General features: G+C 50.6%; 2 protein-coding genes across 2 annotated transcripts; both read left to right on the plus strand.

The window, feature by feature from the left end:
- The first annotated feature begins 6,021 nt into the window (after positions 1-6,021).
- Positions 6,022-8,806, plus strand: Hoxa3 (homeobox A3). Its single transcript, XM_026788989.1, has 2 exons — positions 6,022-6,579; positions 7,974-8,806. The coding sequence occupies exons 1-2, from the start codon at positions 6,051-6,053 to the stop codon at positions 8,777-8,779; spliced, it is 1,335 nt and encodes a 444-aa protein (XP_026644790.1). The 5' UTR covers positions 6,022-6,050; the 3' UTR covers positions 8,780-8,806.
- A 5,344-nt stretch (positions 8,807-14,150) lies between these two features.
- Positions 14,151-15,911, plus strand: Hoxa2 (homeobox A2). Its single transcript, XM_005366605.2, has 2 exons — positions 14,151-14,526; positions 15,169-15,911. Exons 1-2 carry the CDS (start codon positions 14,151-14,153, stop codon positions 15,909-15,911), a joined length of 1,119 nt encoding a protein of 372 aa, XP_005366662.1.
- Positions 15,912-16,214: the final 303 nt, after the last annotated feature.

The raw sequence follows: 16,214 nt of genomic DNA on the forward strand, positions 1-16,214 counted from the left end.
AACAAAAACAAATCAGGCTTCCTCTGCTTGAGTGAGATTTACTTTCCCTGAAAGAGCCGATTCTGCCTTCCCCATGCCGACCTCCGTGGTAACAGTGCTTAACTGAGGCCATTTCAAGTGCCCTAAAACACCCCTTGGAAATAAAATGTTAGCTTTAATTGCTGTTCAATTACTTGTCAGCATTTCATATGATTTATGACCCAGTTCTGGTGCATTTTTGACCCAGTTAAAGACTCATAAATAATATAGTTTGACTAGAAATAAGGAGAAATAGAGTATAGGTTTGTTAGAGACGTCTTTTTATTGTGGCTTCAGTGCCAGCAAGCAGAATAAATATCTAACAACACGCTCTGTAAACTGGTTCCATATAAAAGCATGCACAGTGAGAAGCCAATAACTGCTTTCATAGGACACGGCGGTGTTTCCCTCCCAGGAAAGAGCTAAAGCCACTGTTATGGCCAAACGATTAGCTATTAAAAAGACTGGTCCCCCTAGGCACTCCAAGCACCAGCCTCAACCTCACCGGCCAGGGCATATCCTCAATAACTTCCCTCCCCATTCTTGGATTTTAAGGCTTCTTGCCAAAAGTTACTCCTCACCTACCTCCCTGGCTTGCACAGATAGTCTTGGAGCAGTGAGACCTTTCAGAGATGGGTAGGACACCCGTTTGAATGGCAGAAAGGTCCCACCAGGCACTTTCATTGCTCCAAGCACTCTGTGCCTGAGAAAATGCTTTCTTCTAGTACCTCTGGAAACCATGGGATTTAGGGAAGCTCAGAGGTGCCACGCAAAGAAAAACTTGGCGGGTTTGGAGAAGCCGGGTAAACGGTGGGATTTGCCTAGAAAGCTTACCCGTGGCAGTGAGCAATTTCAAGAGGTGGAAATCCAATAGCGTGTTTTCAATCGCAACACAATAACAAACCAACAAAACCCTGCTATTATAAATCATTAATTTTAATCATCTCTCCTAAGCTTGTTCCAAAAACCAGTCTTTTGGATTTCAGATGTGAGGCATAAGGCCGGGATACAGACCCGTGTCTTGAAATCAGAGATCTATTTTGCCCACTGGGGCCCACCGCCCAAAAGCCCCCTAGTCGTTGGTCAGTAGAGGCCCTGGTCTGAGTTGAGCTCTCACCCAAGCTCTCCCGTGGTTCCCGCAACTCCTCAGGTCGGGCCTGGTCCCAGCGCTGGAGTGACTGGACTTGGTCTGGTCGAGCAGGAAAGGTACGCGTTGCAGACGTCCCAGCCCCTTGCTCCAAAGCTCTCAGCCCCTTTGGACTAGAAGGTCCACTCCCAGGTCTGGTTCTCACGGCCTTCCCTGCAGCTGGCTTAGCTGAGAAGGCGGTGAGAGCCGCGTCAGCAATTTGGAGGAGAAAGTGCGGGTTGATTATTGACCCACGCCTTCTTTCTTCAAATGCCACATCCGACCCTGAGGGTTTGAAGAGAAAATGCCGCGGAGCGGATTTTTGCGGCCCGGTCTCACCTCCTACACGTCCTGGCTCTTCCCTTTCAAGTTGCGCCGCTGCGATATGCCATAAGGACCAAGTGTTTGCTGTTTTGTGCTCTGTTTACAGCTTTGGGGAGCCGAGTCATAAATCTTACCCAGCCATAAATGACAAAAACCATTGGTATGCATGAGGCCACCCTATCCTGGAGTGCTTTTTGATTTCTCCCCTTTCCCCTGGCTTTGTTTTTGCTCTAAGGTGACACTTTGGCTCCCTGACAATTTAAACATACTACTTATATTTTTAACACCTTCCTTTGAGAAAGGACCCTTGTTGACGCCTCCGAATCGCATGAAAGCTCGCGCTCTCTCTCTCTCTCTCTCTGTCTGTCTTCTCTCTCCTCTTTCCTCTCTCTTTTCCCACACCCCTAACCTGGGGGAGTTTACTTCTGAAGCTGGGAAGCTGAGGAAGGTACTGGGAATGATCCCATCCTCTTTAAAGTTGTGGCATATAACCAAGGAAATTCAGCAGGCCTTTGCTCAAGCCAGCAAAAGGAAGGCCACTCAGCTAATGAGGGGGTGAAATATCATGGATGTCCATTTGTGTTGGTGTCAGAGCCTTATCTGTCTTCTTTGTAGGCGACCTCCTTGCATGCAGTACAATGAAATGGGCACGCAAGAGGTGGAGACTCAAGTTTCTAGGTATCTTTGTGTATGCCTGAGCCCGGAGAGGTTCCTTTCGCTGTGGGGACAGTTGTCTATCTCCCCAGGACACTTCCCTCCTTATGGCCTAGAAACATAACTGAAGACAGTTGAGTTGCATTTGAGGATGTGTCTGGAAATAGGACCTATCCCTGCACCACAGGGACTGGCTTTGGGGTTTCTATATTGGGAGAGGCAGGTGAAGTAAACTACCCAAAGTAAGGGCAACTCATTTCTCTTTCTCCCCCACCCCCAATAAAAATGTCCAGGGCAGGGAATTGCGTGGTTTCTCAGACAGATTCTTAAGAAATAGAGCCCCGCAAGAGAGCCCCTTTGTGAGAGCCGTTTGTCCTCATTAGCATAATTTTCCTGGACTTTAGTGACGCCTAGGAAGGAGAGGGAGGGCGTGGGGTGGGGGAGGCCGCCCTCCTCCCGATGCCGCCGAGCTCGCTCTGCTCCTGTTCCTCCCCTCGCCTTAGCCCCATCCCCCACGCCGGCGCTTCCCTAGCAGCTCGGCTCTCCCCTCCCGCCCGCCCCGGCACCCCTTACCGCACCCCCCGACCGACCCCTGCTCGGCGCAGTATTCATAAGAAACATACCCAAGTCGGTGCCACTAGCCCCGCGGAGCCCGGCCGCGCCAGCGCTTATCTGGGGCCGCGGCCGCGGGCAGGGCGGGGGCGGGCGTGGGGGAGGGGAGGGGAGGGGGTCCAGTAGCCCCAGTCCGCCCGGGGCCAGCCGCCCAAGCAGCAAGTCGCCCCGCTCTCCGAGGAGCCCCGGCCTCGGGGGTCTCCCGCCAGCCCGCCCGCCCGCCAGCTCGGCGGATGCTGAGGGTCGTTGGCCATCCCGCGCCGAGGGGACCCGGGGCCGCAGCCCAAGCCCGAGCCCGCGGCGGCCGTCAGAAGTTAAGGTAAGCGGGGCCACCGCCGGCCTCTCTCAGCGCTGAATGGTAGAGTGTACGTCTCGGTGATTTATGGCTGCAGACTTAAATCTCGGTTCAAGAAGAGTTCACAAGCCGGAGCTTCCTCGCCGGCAGTGACTGATACCCTCACACTTCAGTTCAGGCCGCGCTCCCATCCCCGCCCCCACTCTCCCCTCTTTCCTAGCCCAGACTCAACTTTTCTGGGTTGGTGAGAGAGGGAGGAGTGGGCTGGAACACTAGCTTCTATCTCGACGTCCCCTTTCGAACTCGGGTGAGGGCAGCTAAGGGAAGGAGAGGAGCGGAGTCTGGAGGAGGTGAAATTTGGGCATACCTTGTGTGGAGACAACGGGTTTGCTTCCTGTACTCAGTTCAGCCTCCTCAACTCGCTTCAGCTCTTGCACCTGGAGGTTATTGTCCAGGACCAGATCCTTGTGGAGGAATCTCCCTCCACCCTCAGCCCTTGCTTGGGGGGGACAAAGCAAAGTTTCCTGGCTGGCAAACCTCCAACTTCTTTACTAGGTTGAAAACTTTGGGGGTTGGAGGGGGTGGGTTGTGTGGGCTCTAAGGTGATTGCGGACCTCAAACAATGGGATCTCTAAGTTGAATTCATGTTTTAAGTTTGTGGACGCTGCCTTATGCTCTTGTTGTTGTTATTTTAGAAGGCAATGTACAGTCTGATGAAAAGGCTAAAGCAAGCGTGAGGCTGGTGTAGCCTGTGCTAATGGCTTAGAAAGTCACTAGAAATACTTCACGTTCAAAATCAATTTTGTTTCATCTAATATCTTGCTGTTCCAATGTCTAGAGTAATTTTCTTAACCTGACGTTTTACCTTAATCAAGCTTGGTATCTCAAAAATTTATAATGACAGGCATTAACACTGCCAAATATAATAGGAACTGTTTTCAGTGTAAGAACGAGCAAAGTAGACATTAAATTGTAATTCACTTTTAAATTTTATTTTGCCCTTTATTTACTTTCCATAGTGTTATCTGTAGCTTCCTAGACATTTCCAAAAGGGAAACAATACTCCAGGGTTCATGGCCACGCACAATAACTCTGGATAAGTGCTGCTGTGCTTCTTTATTGAGGTTCTGGAAAATTAATTGTGCCTGTTTTCCAGATGTTGATCAGATTGTTGGTTTAATGATGAAATCTAAGGGAGTTTATTATTAAAAACAAGATTATAACCACCCATTGGTGGATACTTGCTATATTATTTTTCTGGTTAATATCTGCTGTTTCTAGAAAAGTTAAATAACTCTGGGATCGAATAGTCACAGTAGGGGTTTGAAATGTAAACCATTATCTGTGTGGATTAGCTGGTAATTTTCTTACTGGTCAGAGGGACTAGCATTCTGAGTGTGTGTGTGTGTGTGTGTGTGTGTGTATGAGTGTGTGTACATGTAAGGCTCACAGGGAACTTTACTTGCTGAGAATTAGAAGTTTACCCTGTAAAAGTTGAAAACCAAGAGAATGCAGATTTCACTTCTAACAAACCACTTCCTAAATGAGATTTTTAGTTGCTTTTTAGGTTTCTCTTTACTTAGTATTTCTGGAGGAGGAAAATCAACCAAATAACAAATATGATCAACAATAGTATACAAAGATCAGGGAAGTCTGGCAGGAGTTTATGGTTCGTGCTTCCATGCCTCCTCCGGAGCCAAATGACCCCCATACATCAAATTGCATAGCAGTTTCTAAGACAGAACCTATTATTGGTAAGTTGGAAGGAGAGTTCAAGCCGTGGTCATGGAGATGAACGCTGGTTTTTCAGGTTCCTGGTGGGTTGTTTTTTTTTTTCTCTAATCCATCATGTTTTAACAGGTAGAATTTGATAGTTGCCCAGAATAACAGCACCTCAGAAAGTCCAAGGCAGGAGAGTCTGGGAACCTCCTGTAACTTCGAAACAGAGTCTGGGGTGACTTGCTTCAAAGTGCCTGAAAAACAGGGTAGGAGAAAGGGTATAGACAGTTACAGGGTTTGAGTTGAGTGTGTGACTTATGGGTGGGGTAGTGGTGTTTGTCATTTCCAGCACCCCTCCGAGGGTGGGGGAGAGAGAGAGAGAGAGAGAGAGAGAGAGAGAGAGAGAGAGAGAGAGAGAGAAGGAGAGAGAGAGAGAGAGAGAGAGAGAGAGAGAGAGAGAGAGAGAGAGAAGGGTTCTATCCAAAGGTTTCTCTCTCACCGACCCAGTTCTTGACCTCATAGGGTTCATTTGGAGGAGGTTGGTCCTCTTCACTGAACTAGAGCAGGTTAACTACCCGACAGGCTCAGCTTCTGAAGTTCATCATGGTCTGATAGAGCAGCTGCCTCTGTGTTTGTGTGTGTGTGTGTGTGTGTGTGTGTGTGTGTGTGTGCGCGCGCGCGCGCGCGCGAGGAAAAGGCTGGCTAGGAAGAAAGTCTGCCTCTGTTAGGTTTGGGGACTAATATAAATCCTAAAGTGGGGATTGGAGAAAAAAATGGCGACCCCTTGCCCTCTTGAGAGTTCCCCCAAAGTCTCAAGAGAGCCTCAGCCTCTACAGAGGGACGCCACGGTTTCTTCTGGAAAAGAAAGACCCCAACCTAGCCTCCAAAGCCTTCCTCATTTTGGACTTCGACTCCAGAGACCCAGCTTCCAGCCCTTACTGGTTCTGCTCCTCTCTCCGAGGAAAATCCCCCAACTCCAGACCCAAGTTAAGCAAATATTTGTAGCTGCCAGTAAATTCCAGCAGCTTTTTATAGCGCGGCTCCCTGCGCCCGGGGCCACGTCGTGCTGCTAAATATTGCTGACCACTTTTTCTTTTATGGCTTTCATGTCACTTAGCTATTGAGAGTAAGATGGATTTGCGCGGAGCCCTCACCGCGCTGCACTTCTCCCCCTCCCTTCAGGTCTGCGTGGGGCGGCCATTGGCGGCGGAGTGTCACGTGACCGCGGGGGCGTGCCAATGTGCTCCCTTACGGGTGTCAAGCCCCTGTCAGAGTGTGCGAGCACGATCGTGAAACATCGCGATGCAAAAAGCGACCTTCTACGACAGCTCGGCGATCTACGGTGGCTACCCCTACCAAGCAGCCAATGGGTTCGCTTACAATGCCAGTCAGCAGCCATACGCGCCGCCTGCGGCTTTGGGCACCGATGGCGTTGAGTACCACCGACCCGCCTGCTCCCTCCAGTCCCCCGCCAGTGCTGGGGGTCACCCCAAAGCTCACGAGCTGAGTGAAGCGTGTCTGCGCACCTTGAGTGGCCCTCCTAGCCAGCCCCCAGGCTTGGGTGATCCGCCTTTGCCTCCTCCTCCTCCCCAGGCAGCACCCCCAGCCCCACAACCTCCACAGCCCCCACCACAGCCCCCTGCCCCCACTCCTGCAGCTCCCCCGCCTCCCTCTTCTGTATCCCCCCCTCAAAGTGCCAACAGCAACCCTACCCCCGCCAGCACAGCCAAGAGCCCCCTTCTCAACTCTCCCACAGTGGGCAAACAAATCTTTCCCTGGATGAAGGAGTCGAGACAGAACACTAAGCAGAAAACCAGCGGCTCCAGCTCAGGTAAATGGGTGCCTTCTGGAGGCGGGGCCTGTGGCCAAGCACTGAGCCTTAAGCCACCTCCAGCCATTAGCAGCACAGTCTAGGAGCCATGGAAATGTATCTCCCGCACTCTGCCCCCCCCCCCACGCAAGGAGAAAAGTGTTTCCAGAATCTTTGCTACTTAGGGGGCTGATAAGGTTTCTGTGGTAAGGATCCCCCAGACATAAACCTAACCGAAGTCCATTTGGACTTCTCCAAGGCAGTGTGAGACTGGCGAAGTTGGAATCTCTCCTTGTTCCACTGTGGGAGTTGAAACCTCTAGGGAGAACCATCCGGAGGGCCTCTGTCTCTCTAGGCAAAAGCTCCTCTTTTCTAAGCAAACAGTGGCATCCTCCCATACAGAGATGTGGCAGAATAAAAGCAGGCCTAATCATCACCCAAGTCAGAATCAATGCTTTGTCTATAATCAAAGCCAGTGTTTGCTGCAGCAGATGGAGTGGCTGCCTTAGCTCTGGGCAGGCCTTGCTCAGTCTCAGTACAATGAAGGAGGCAGCCGGGCATCTCCTGGGGGAGGGGATTCAGCTTATCTTCCTAATGGGAACCACATGAGGCTTTGGGAACTGGACTCCTATAGAGGAGCCTCAGCCTCAAGGCCCTGGGCTTCCTGGTCCTTTGGTTACCTTGGCTCCTCCCTCTCCAGTTTCCATTGCTCTCTCCTGAGCCTGGGTGTCTGGAACATCCAGAGCCGGTATTTGGGGAGTCAAGGAAGACAGGAGGCACCAAGGGCCAAATTGAGCAGCCTGCTTCATGACATCGAGAGCCCTAATAACCAGTACTCCTCAAGGGCCTCTCTCCCAGGACTAGAGAGCTTCAGTGAGCTCTGCTCTCCTTGGGTCAGAGAAGGCCTTCCAGTTTGACCTTAGGGATGGTAGATTCTAGAACTGGTTAGTTGAAGCTAATGGCTGATGACTCAGTCACTCGGGGAGGATGAAAGGCCTTCATGCATATACTAGGTCTCTCACATTTCAGCGACTGAAGGAACGAAGATAGAGACACCTGCCCACAGGAAGCTTATAGTCGGATAGGCCAGTAAATCAGCCAAACAAGTAAAAGGTTAGAGAGGAAGTGCAAGCCAGCCAAACAAGTAAAAGGTTAGAGAGGAAGTGCAGGCCAGAAAGGCAAGCAGGAGGCTCTGCCGCTCTGTCCTCCCCTTGAAGCCCAGGATTTGCTCGCTCCTTAGCGGAAGGAAGGGCAGGCTAACTGGGCTGTTTCTGCTCACCAAGGGTCCTGCTTCTCTCTAGTGGAGGACAGGGGCTTTAGTGGGGTGAAGAAAAGAGGGGCTAGGCTAGGGCTGGGGAGCTGGGCGGGGTTGTCAGCAGCCCCTGACACCACTCTTCCTTTCTGTGTCCCCGCAGGGGAGAGCTGCGCTGGTGACAAGAGCCCGCCTGGGCAAGCTTCGTCCAAGCGCGCGCGCACGGCGTACACGAGCGCGCAGCTGGTTGAGCTGGAGAAGGAGTTCCACTTCAACCGCTACCTTTGCCGGCCGCGCCGAGTGGAAATGGCCAACCTGCTGAACCTCACAGAGCGCCAGATCAAGATCTGGTTCCAGAACCGCCGAATGAAGTACAAGAAGGACCAGAAGGGCAAGGGCATGCTGACCTCGTCTGGGGGCCAGTCCCCAAGTCGCAGTCCCGTGCCTCCCGGTGCAGGAGGTTATCTGAACTCTATGCATTCGCTGGTCAACAGTGTCCCTTATGAGCCCCAGTCACCCCCTCCCTTCTCCAAGCCCCCCCAAGGCGCCTATGGGTTGCCTCCTGCCTCCTACCCCGCTCCCTTGCCCAACTGCGCTCCCCCTCCTCCCCCACAGAAGCGCTACGCAGCGGCGGGGTCAGGCGCAGGGGGCACCCCTGACTATGACCCGCATGCTCACAGCCTTCAGGGTAACGGCAGCTATGGGACCCCACACTTACAGGGAAGCCCCGTCTTCGTGGGGGGCAGCTATGTGGAGCCCATGAGCAACTCCGGGCCAGCACTCTTTGGCCTAACCCACCTCCCCCACACAACCTCGGCTGCCATGGACTACGGGGGCACTGGGCCGCTGGGCAGCGGTCACCACCATGGGCCGGGGCCTGGGGAGCCGCACCCCACCTATACGGACCTTACTGCCCACCATCCTTCTCAGGGAAGAATTCAGGAAGCGCCCAAACTCACCCACCTGTGATGATGGGCTCGGGCTGCGTGCCAGGAGAGTTGCCCTCCCCACCTTCTTTGCTTCTTTTCCCTTTTTAAAATTTTGTTTTGTTTTATGTTCTTCCTGCCTCTCCCTTTTCTTCTCTGCACCTCTCCCTCATTTTGTTTTCTTTGGTAATGCTTTTTTATGGTTTATGTGACGTAGCAATCTTGGTTGCTGGAAAGGCTGTATCAGTAGTGACATTTACACCCCCACCGCCCAGCCCCGGCTCTGGCTCTACACCCCTAACCTTCTCTACTCTTTGATAAGAAACAGGGTATATGAACAAACTTGCTAGTTGAGTTTTCAATGTGAATTTGTTTGTACGTTATGGCTCCCGAGAGGAAGCAATTACGTTTATTTTTTTTTAAGGTTTAGTTTTTAAAATTGCACTTCTTGTAATGAGCGAGAAAAAGAAATCAAAGGCGCTTTGAAACAGGGACTTCCTGTGCAAAGAGGACTAAATGTACGTCTTTCCGTGTGTGTATGCTTGTGAACAGTCAGATTTATTTATATTTTTTGCAAGCATTGAATAGTCTAAGTTTTAAATATTATTTATCCCCATCTTTCGTATTTATATTAAAGAAATTCTGTACCCTGATTGTTCAGAAGGTTTCTTGAGCCTTTTGTTCAATGGTGTATTGGCATACATATAAAATTTATTTGAAAGGGAAATAAAATTCCTTTATAAAGACCGTAGCGATGCAATAAGAACAGAGAAGACCCAGCGTTTGAAAACAGTGGTTTAGGTTTGAGACATCCGGCAGAACTGAACGCTAAAAACGCTAGATTTGTTTTGAGGGGTTTACATTCCTTGCTGCTCACATTCTGAGAAACAAAACAAAAATAAAAAAATAAAGTTTTTATTCTGATTAAGATCCGTGTCAAAGGGGGTTCTTTGGCTTGAAGACGGGGCTCGGTTCGAATACAGGCAGAGTAGAGCAGCTGCCGCAGCACCGCGACTCCAGCGTGCGGCCTGGCCCGGCGTGTGTCGCCTGGGAGCTCGGCGAGTTCCGGAGAAAAAGGCCGCGGTTTCTGGAGGCTGCCTCAGCTCGGGAAATGCAGTGCTCCGGGTCCTCTGGGTTGCCTGGTTCCCAGCTGCCGCCCAAGCAGGCGAAGGGCGCCTGACTGCGAAGTGCCGGGCGGCGTGGAAGAAACAAAGGAAGCCTGCCGGAGGCGCGGCGGGGGGCGCACAGGTGCGGGGCGAAGCGCCCCGAGAACCTGGAGCTCTTCTCCACCCCCACCCCCCAGCACCGAAAGCCCAGCCGCCAAAGCCTCATCCTTGGGAACTACACAGGTCTTGAGCTCTTCCCATAAGCGATCGCATTCCAGGTTTCCATCGAGGATGCTTTGTGGTTCATTATCGTTCCTGGAGAAGGAAGAGAGAGAAAAAATTGTCTCCTAAATTCAGTTCCAAAGAGACCGGTGCTCTCTCGGGTCTCCAGCAAAAGAACTGAGCTCCAGAGTCTCTCTAGGCCTTCCTTGGACTGGAAGGAATCCCTTCCGTGAATCTCAGCATCAACTTCCTCCCGGAATTCAGCCTTTGCCATCCTGTGGATTTATTTCCTCTCTTTTTATGGCCCCAGGGGGAGGAGGAGAGAGAAAGGAGATTGGTATCTTTCTAATAAAAATGCAATTGTACAAGTGCTTCTTTCACTTGCTACTACACAAGCTTAATATTACATTTCCACGTTTGGATTTAAGATAGGATGCAGGCTGACTGGCCGGCAGAGTCAAAGGCAGACACAGGAAAAGGAAAATATTTCCATCTTCAAGGTAAAGAATTAGCAATTCAAGAACCAAATTCAGAAAATGCAAGCCTCAGAGCTGCACCCCATTATCAAAACTGGAGGTGAAAGGCCTGTGCCTGAGAATTGGGAGGAACTGAGCCCCCATCCTCCTTGGATTGTATCTTTCAGAGGCAGAAGTGGGAAATGTCGCCATTTTGTTTGCAACCTCAAATGTCTAACATCGTGGCCTCTACCCACCTATTGCCCCAGCACCCCAAGAAAATCCTTAGAAGACACGCTGGAGTCATTTCTGCGGAGCCTCAGAGAGCAGCTTCTAGGGACTCTTTTCACGTTTTAGGAAAAAGAAAAATCTCGGAGGATACAAAACCTGGCCGCTACAGACAGCTGCTAGTCTCACGCCGCAGGAGCTTCTCCCACATCCATCCTCCCCGCTTGATTCACGTTTTCTTTTTAAGGATTTTGGCCTGTTGGAAAGTGGACTTGGTCCCCTCACCCCAACCTCATTTCCGAAATAACGTGCAGACATCAGAAATGCAGAGGCTGGAAAACCAGTCTTGGTGAGGGCTTTTTGGCTGTTGATGCCAGGCGCATACAGTAGTCTTTTTATGTAAACCGTTCAGAAACATGCAGAAAATTACCTGGAAAATAAGGGCCAGCATCAAGGGGAAGAGGCGCATGTGGGGTCTCCACCTGAAAATCTTTGAGATGTCAGCACTTGAACCCAACTCCTAAAATCTTCCCTTTAAGGCAAAAATGGTTTGGGGTCTTCCTTCATTCCTCAGGGCAGAGATTGTACAAGGAAATTCTAATACTGTTTCCCATATCTTGCCAGCCAAGGCATTCATTTTGGCTTTCAAAGAAAAAAATACATCTAGCCCTCAGCTTCCTGGATATTAAAAAGAAATCTTTATTAAAATATCTCCAGAGTTAAAGTAATGGATTGGGGGAAGATCTGAACGTTGGACTGTCTCAGAAAAGGGTGTTCTTCCAGATGGCTTTTGAATTAGCAGCTGAGAGGAGCAAAATGCTCTCACCCACGCAGCCTGACAAAGCCCAATGGTATGGGCAGTCAGGCTATCTAACTTTCCTTCCCTGTCCCGCCACACTTTCTGGTAAAAGCAAATGTTCAAAGCCACCCCCCCATCTGCAAAGCACCTTAGAATCCTCTCTCCTACCCCAAACCAATTTTTAAAAAGACAAAATCTCCTTGTTTACTTGCGTTTCCTGCTCTCCTCTTTGCTCGGCCACATTTGAGCTTGGAAAAAGCTTGAAGCTGAAATGTGTTCTTAAGGGCCAGAAGCTGTCAAGGCTTTGGGTGAGCAAGATTGATCGCACCCAGACTTCCTTCAGACCTTTGTTTGGAATAAAAGCAAGAAAACTGCAAAACCTTACATTTTCCAAACTAGCATCTCTATCTGCAAGGCAATGCTCTAAGTTGGTCAAGGTTGGAGACCACTTTATAGCTCATTTCCAACCCAAACCCCTTAGATGCTGGCCTCAGAAATGGAGTTCTGCCCTTGTTCCTTGGTCGGCCTTTCTCATTTTCTGCATAGAATTTTCTCCCCCACCAACCTCTCTCTCCTTGGCCATCAGAATGATTTATTTTCCTGCCACTGATGCCTGCCGGCCTGGGGCACTCTGATCACTTGGTCCATTTCAAAGGAAGAAAAAAAGAAGGAAAAAAAAAAAAAACCCCCCGAATCGCCTCGCCATCCTTAGGGTTTGTGGGAGAGAAGATACCTTCATCAGATTTCTCTCTCTCTCTCTCTCTCTCTCTCTCTCTCTCTCTCTCTCTCTCTCTCTCTCTTGTTCTCTCTCTCTCTCTTCTAGTTTTGGTGGTTTTTTTCTTTTAAGTTCTTGCTTGGTTCCTAAAGGTGTTATCTTTTGAATCCTCAGCACTGTCCAGCACTTAGTCTGAAGTCCTGTCTCAGAACTGGAGGAAAGAGAATGAAGGAGAAGTTGAAGCGATGTAACTCCTTGAGTCGCCCTCTCCTCCGCAGTGCTGTTTCCCACAAGAGGACCAGGGTTGCAAACCTCCCTGGTGTCCAAGAGCAGGAAGGTGTGGGAGGCAATTCAGGCTGCCAAGAAACGCTCGCTGCTTCTGAACCAACCAGTCCCCAAACAGAGTGACAAGTACTCGAAGAAGAGTAAGAGGAAAAAGGGAGCGAGGAACAAGAGTCCTCGCCCTCCCTGCTGATAAGTTCCAGCAGTCTTCCTGGAAATCCAAAATACTCACCGCGCCCGAGCCCTAAGGGTATGAAACCCAGAGTGTCAGGAGCCGCACGAGCCTGCTCAGGGCGGCATTTCTTTGGCTGGCCGCCGCCCAGGCTACGGGGATTTGGACACAAGAACCTGGGGCTGCTGTCTCTCTTGGCACATGCATCTATCTTTCTCCAGCCACTCCTGAGAAGTTGATGGTGTAGGAAGATCGGCAAGCTTCGAGAGCCGCCTCTCTTTTTCCGCTGCCCGCAGGAGCCAGATGCAAAGCTGCCGTGGAAAAGCCTGCTAACAATGGGCCGGGGGCGCATATCCCAGACTGGACATTGAGAGGAGGCGAGGGCTGCGAGGGAGGAGAGGCAGACAGGGTAGAGTGGAATGGGCAAAGGAGAGAGGAAAAAGTGGAAAGGAAAGGAGAGGAGAGGGAGGGGAGAAAGAGGGAGAGAAAAAGACAGGAGAGAGAGAGAGAGAGAGAGAGAGAGAGAGAGAGAGAGAGAGAATATGAATATATGAATCGGTTCTGAAATCCAGGAACTGATTATTTTAGGGAAAGTAGAGGAGGAGAAAAAGAAAAGGGGAACCCCCAATATCTTCTCATCTTCTCTCTCCTCCTCCTTCTTCTACTCTCTCTCTCTCTCTCTCTCTCTCTCTCTCTCTCTCTCTCTCTCTCTCTCTCTCTGCTCTTTTCTCTTGCCTTAGCAGAACTTATGTGGCTGGGATGCAAGGCCCTCGGGTGTCAAAACTTTGAAGATTAATGGATTACTTTGTTAATGACTGCAGGCGTCAGGCTGAGGTGCTTAAATGATTTGTGAGGTGCGAGGCGTCTTCCCGACAGTCCCAAACAATGCACGGAGTGTGCGGGGGAGGCAGAGGGCAGCCGCTGGCGGGACCGGCAGCAGGGCTCACACGCACACACTCACACACACTCCAGGGAGCACACTAGATCTTGCAGACCAGGAGGCGAACAGACACTCTCGCCCCCACGCACTCCGGGGCATTCCCATCCACACCCACATATATGTATTTTTGCCCTGAAAAAAAGTGTAAATAAAGCCTCGATGGCCCCCAATGAGGCGTTCCTTTCTGACTTTTTTGGATCAATCAAACAGACAGTGGCTTCTTTTGATTAAAGCCCAAATTGTCATTGGGCAGAAGCAATCATGTGACAGCCAATTCGGTCCAATTTCAACCTTGTCTCCATGAATTCAATAGTTTAATAGTAGCGCGGTCCCCATACGGCTGTAATCAGTGAATTAGAAAAAAAACACCCCAGCAGCGATCTTCTATGATAGATTTTTTTTTCGTCTGCGCTAGCCTTTTTCTTGGGCCTTGCCCCCCCAAAGCCCCTCCAAAAGAGGGAACTTTTTCTCCGAGGGGGCTCCAAGGAGAAGGCCATGAATTACGAATTTGAGCGAGAGATTGGTTTTATCAATAGCCAGCCGTCGCTCGCTGAGTGCCTGACATCTTTTCCCCCTGTCGCTGATACATTTCAAAGTTCATCAATCAAGACCTCGACGCTTTCACACTCGACACTGATTCCTCCTCCTTTTGAGCAGACCATTCCCAGCCTGAACCCGGGCAGTCACCCTCGCCACGGCGCTGGCGGCCGCCCCAAATCGAGCCCTGCGGGCAGTCGCGGCAGTCCGGTGCCCGCCGGCGCCCTGCAGCCGCCAGAGTACCCCTGGATGAAGGAGAAGAAGGCGGCCAAGAAAACCGCGCTGCCGCCCGCCACTGCCGCCTCCACGGGCCCTGCTTGCCTCGGCCACAAAGGTCAGTCCCGAGAGTTGGCCCAACGTCCCGGGGACCCTCGTCCCCCAGCGGGCTTCCCTGAGAGCGGTTATGGGGGAGGGGACCATGGGCTTCTAGGGAAGAGGGAGAGAGAGAGAGGTGCCTGGTGGCGGATACCCTGCCCCTGTGGTCTCAGGAGTGGTTTTGATGGAGAAGAAAATAGATTCTGAGCTCCACTATAAGACATATATATTTTGAGGAGGGGGGGGGACTTTCTCTAACTTGTGTAATGTAGGATGATTTATTTGAGTTGGAACTGACCTCCTCTTGTCTAGTTGTCCTAGAGTTTGGCTTTTTGACAGTAATGAAGAGTGATAGACCGCTCTTGCTCAGCTAAGCAGCTGATGCATTAATTATAAATTGTGTTGTAGCTAATATAAAGTTTGCTCCCGGATGAAGAGGTTGGGGGGAGCCACAGTCAGGATTTGCTGGAGGTGGAGGAGATTGGGCTTCTCCGGGCTGGGCTCCCAGGAAAGGCAGCACAATAGCTGCACCACATCCAGGGGCGGCCATCTTGTTGCGGTTGCTCTTTCTTGCTGTATTTATTCTCCAGTGGAATAACCCTGCTCAGATCCCTCCACCTTCAACTGTACGTGTGTCTCTTGTTGGTTTCCTTTTCCGCAGAATCCCTGGAAATCGCTGCTGATGGCAGCAGCGGGGGATCCAGGCGCCTGAGAACTGCGTACACCAACACTCAGCTTTTGGAGCTGGAAAAGGAATTTCATTTCAACAAGTACCTTTGCAGACCCCGGAGGGTGGAAATCGCCGCGCTGCTGGATTTGACTGAGAGACAAGTGAAAGTGTGGTTTCAGAACCGGAGGATGAAGCACAAGAGGCAGACTCAGTGCAAGGAGAACCAAAACAGCGAAGGGAAATTTAAAAGCCTGGAGGACTCAGAGAAAGTGGAGGAGGACGAGGAAGAGAAGTCACTCTTTGAGCAAGCCCTGAGCGTCTCTGGGGCCCTTCTGGAGAGGGAAGGTTACACTTTTCAGCAAAACGCGCTCTCTCAACAGCAGGCTCCCAATGGACACAATGGCGACTCCCAAACTTTCCCAGTTTCGCCTTTAACCAGCAATGAGAAAAATTTGAAACATTTTCAGCACCAGTCACCCACTGTTCCTAACTGCTTGTCAACAATGGGCCAGAACTGTGGAGCTGGCCTGAACAATGACAGTCCCGAGGCCCTCGAGGTCCCCTCTTTGCAGGACTTTAATGTTTTCTCTACAGATTCCTGCCTGCAGCTTTCAGATGCTCTGTCGCCCAGCTTGCCAGGCTCCCTGGACAGTCCCGTAGATATTTCAGCTGACAGCTTTGACTTTTTTACAGACACACTCACCACAATCGACCTACAGCATCTGAATTACTAAGAACATTAAAGCAAAACAAAGCGTCCTAACACAAAACCCCTTTGACCAGGTGGTTTGCCTTCTTTCATTCCGGGAGTTTATTTTTGTTCTATTTTCTTCTTGATCTCCCCACCCACTACTTTCTTAAATGTTGAAGATTTTCTGTTTAATGTTCTCCCCTGACCCGGTTTTAAAGCCATCTCTTACAAATTATGTTGGAGTTTTAGTTGTTTTACACCGAACCCAACAAGCTTCTATGTGATTTTCCTGAGAACAAAACACGAGGCCTGCAAGAAAGTGACCATAAATTGTCCAGTCACTTTC

Source organism: Microtus ochrogaster, unplaced genomic scaffold (assembly GCF_000317375.1).
Source record: "Microtus ochrogaster isolate Prairie Vole_2 unplaced genomic scaffold, MicOch1.0 UNK11, whole genome shotgun sequence".
NCBI lineage: Eukaryota > Metazoa > Chordata > Mammalia > Rodentia > Cricetidae > Microtus > Microtus ochrogaster.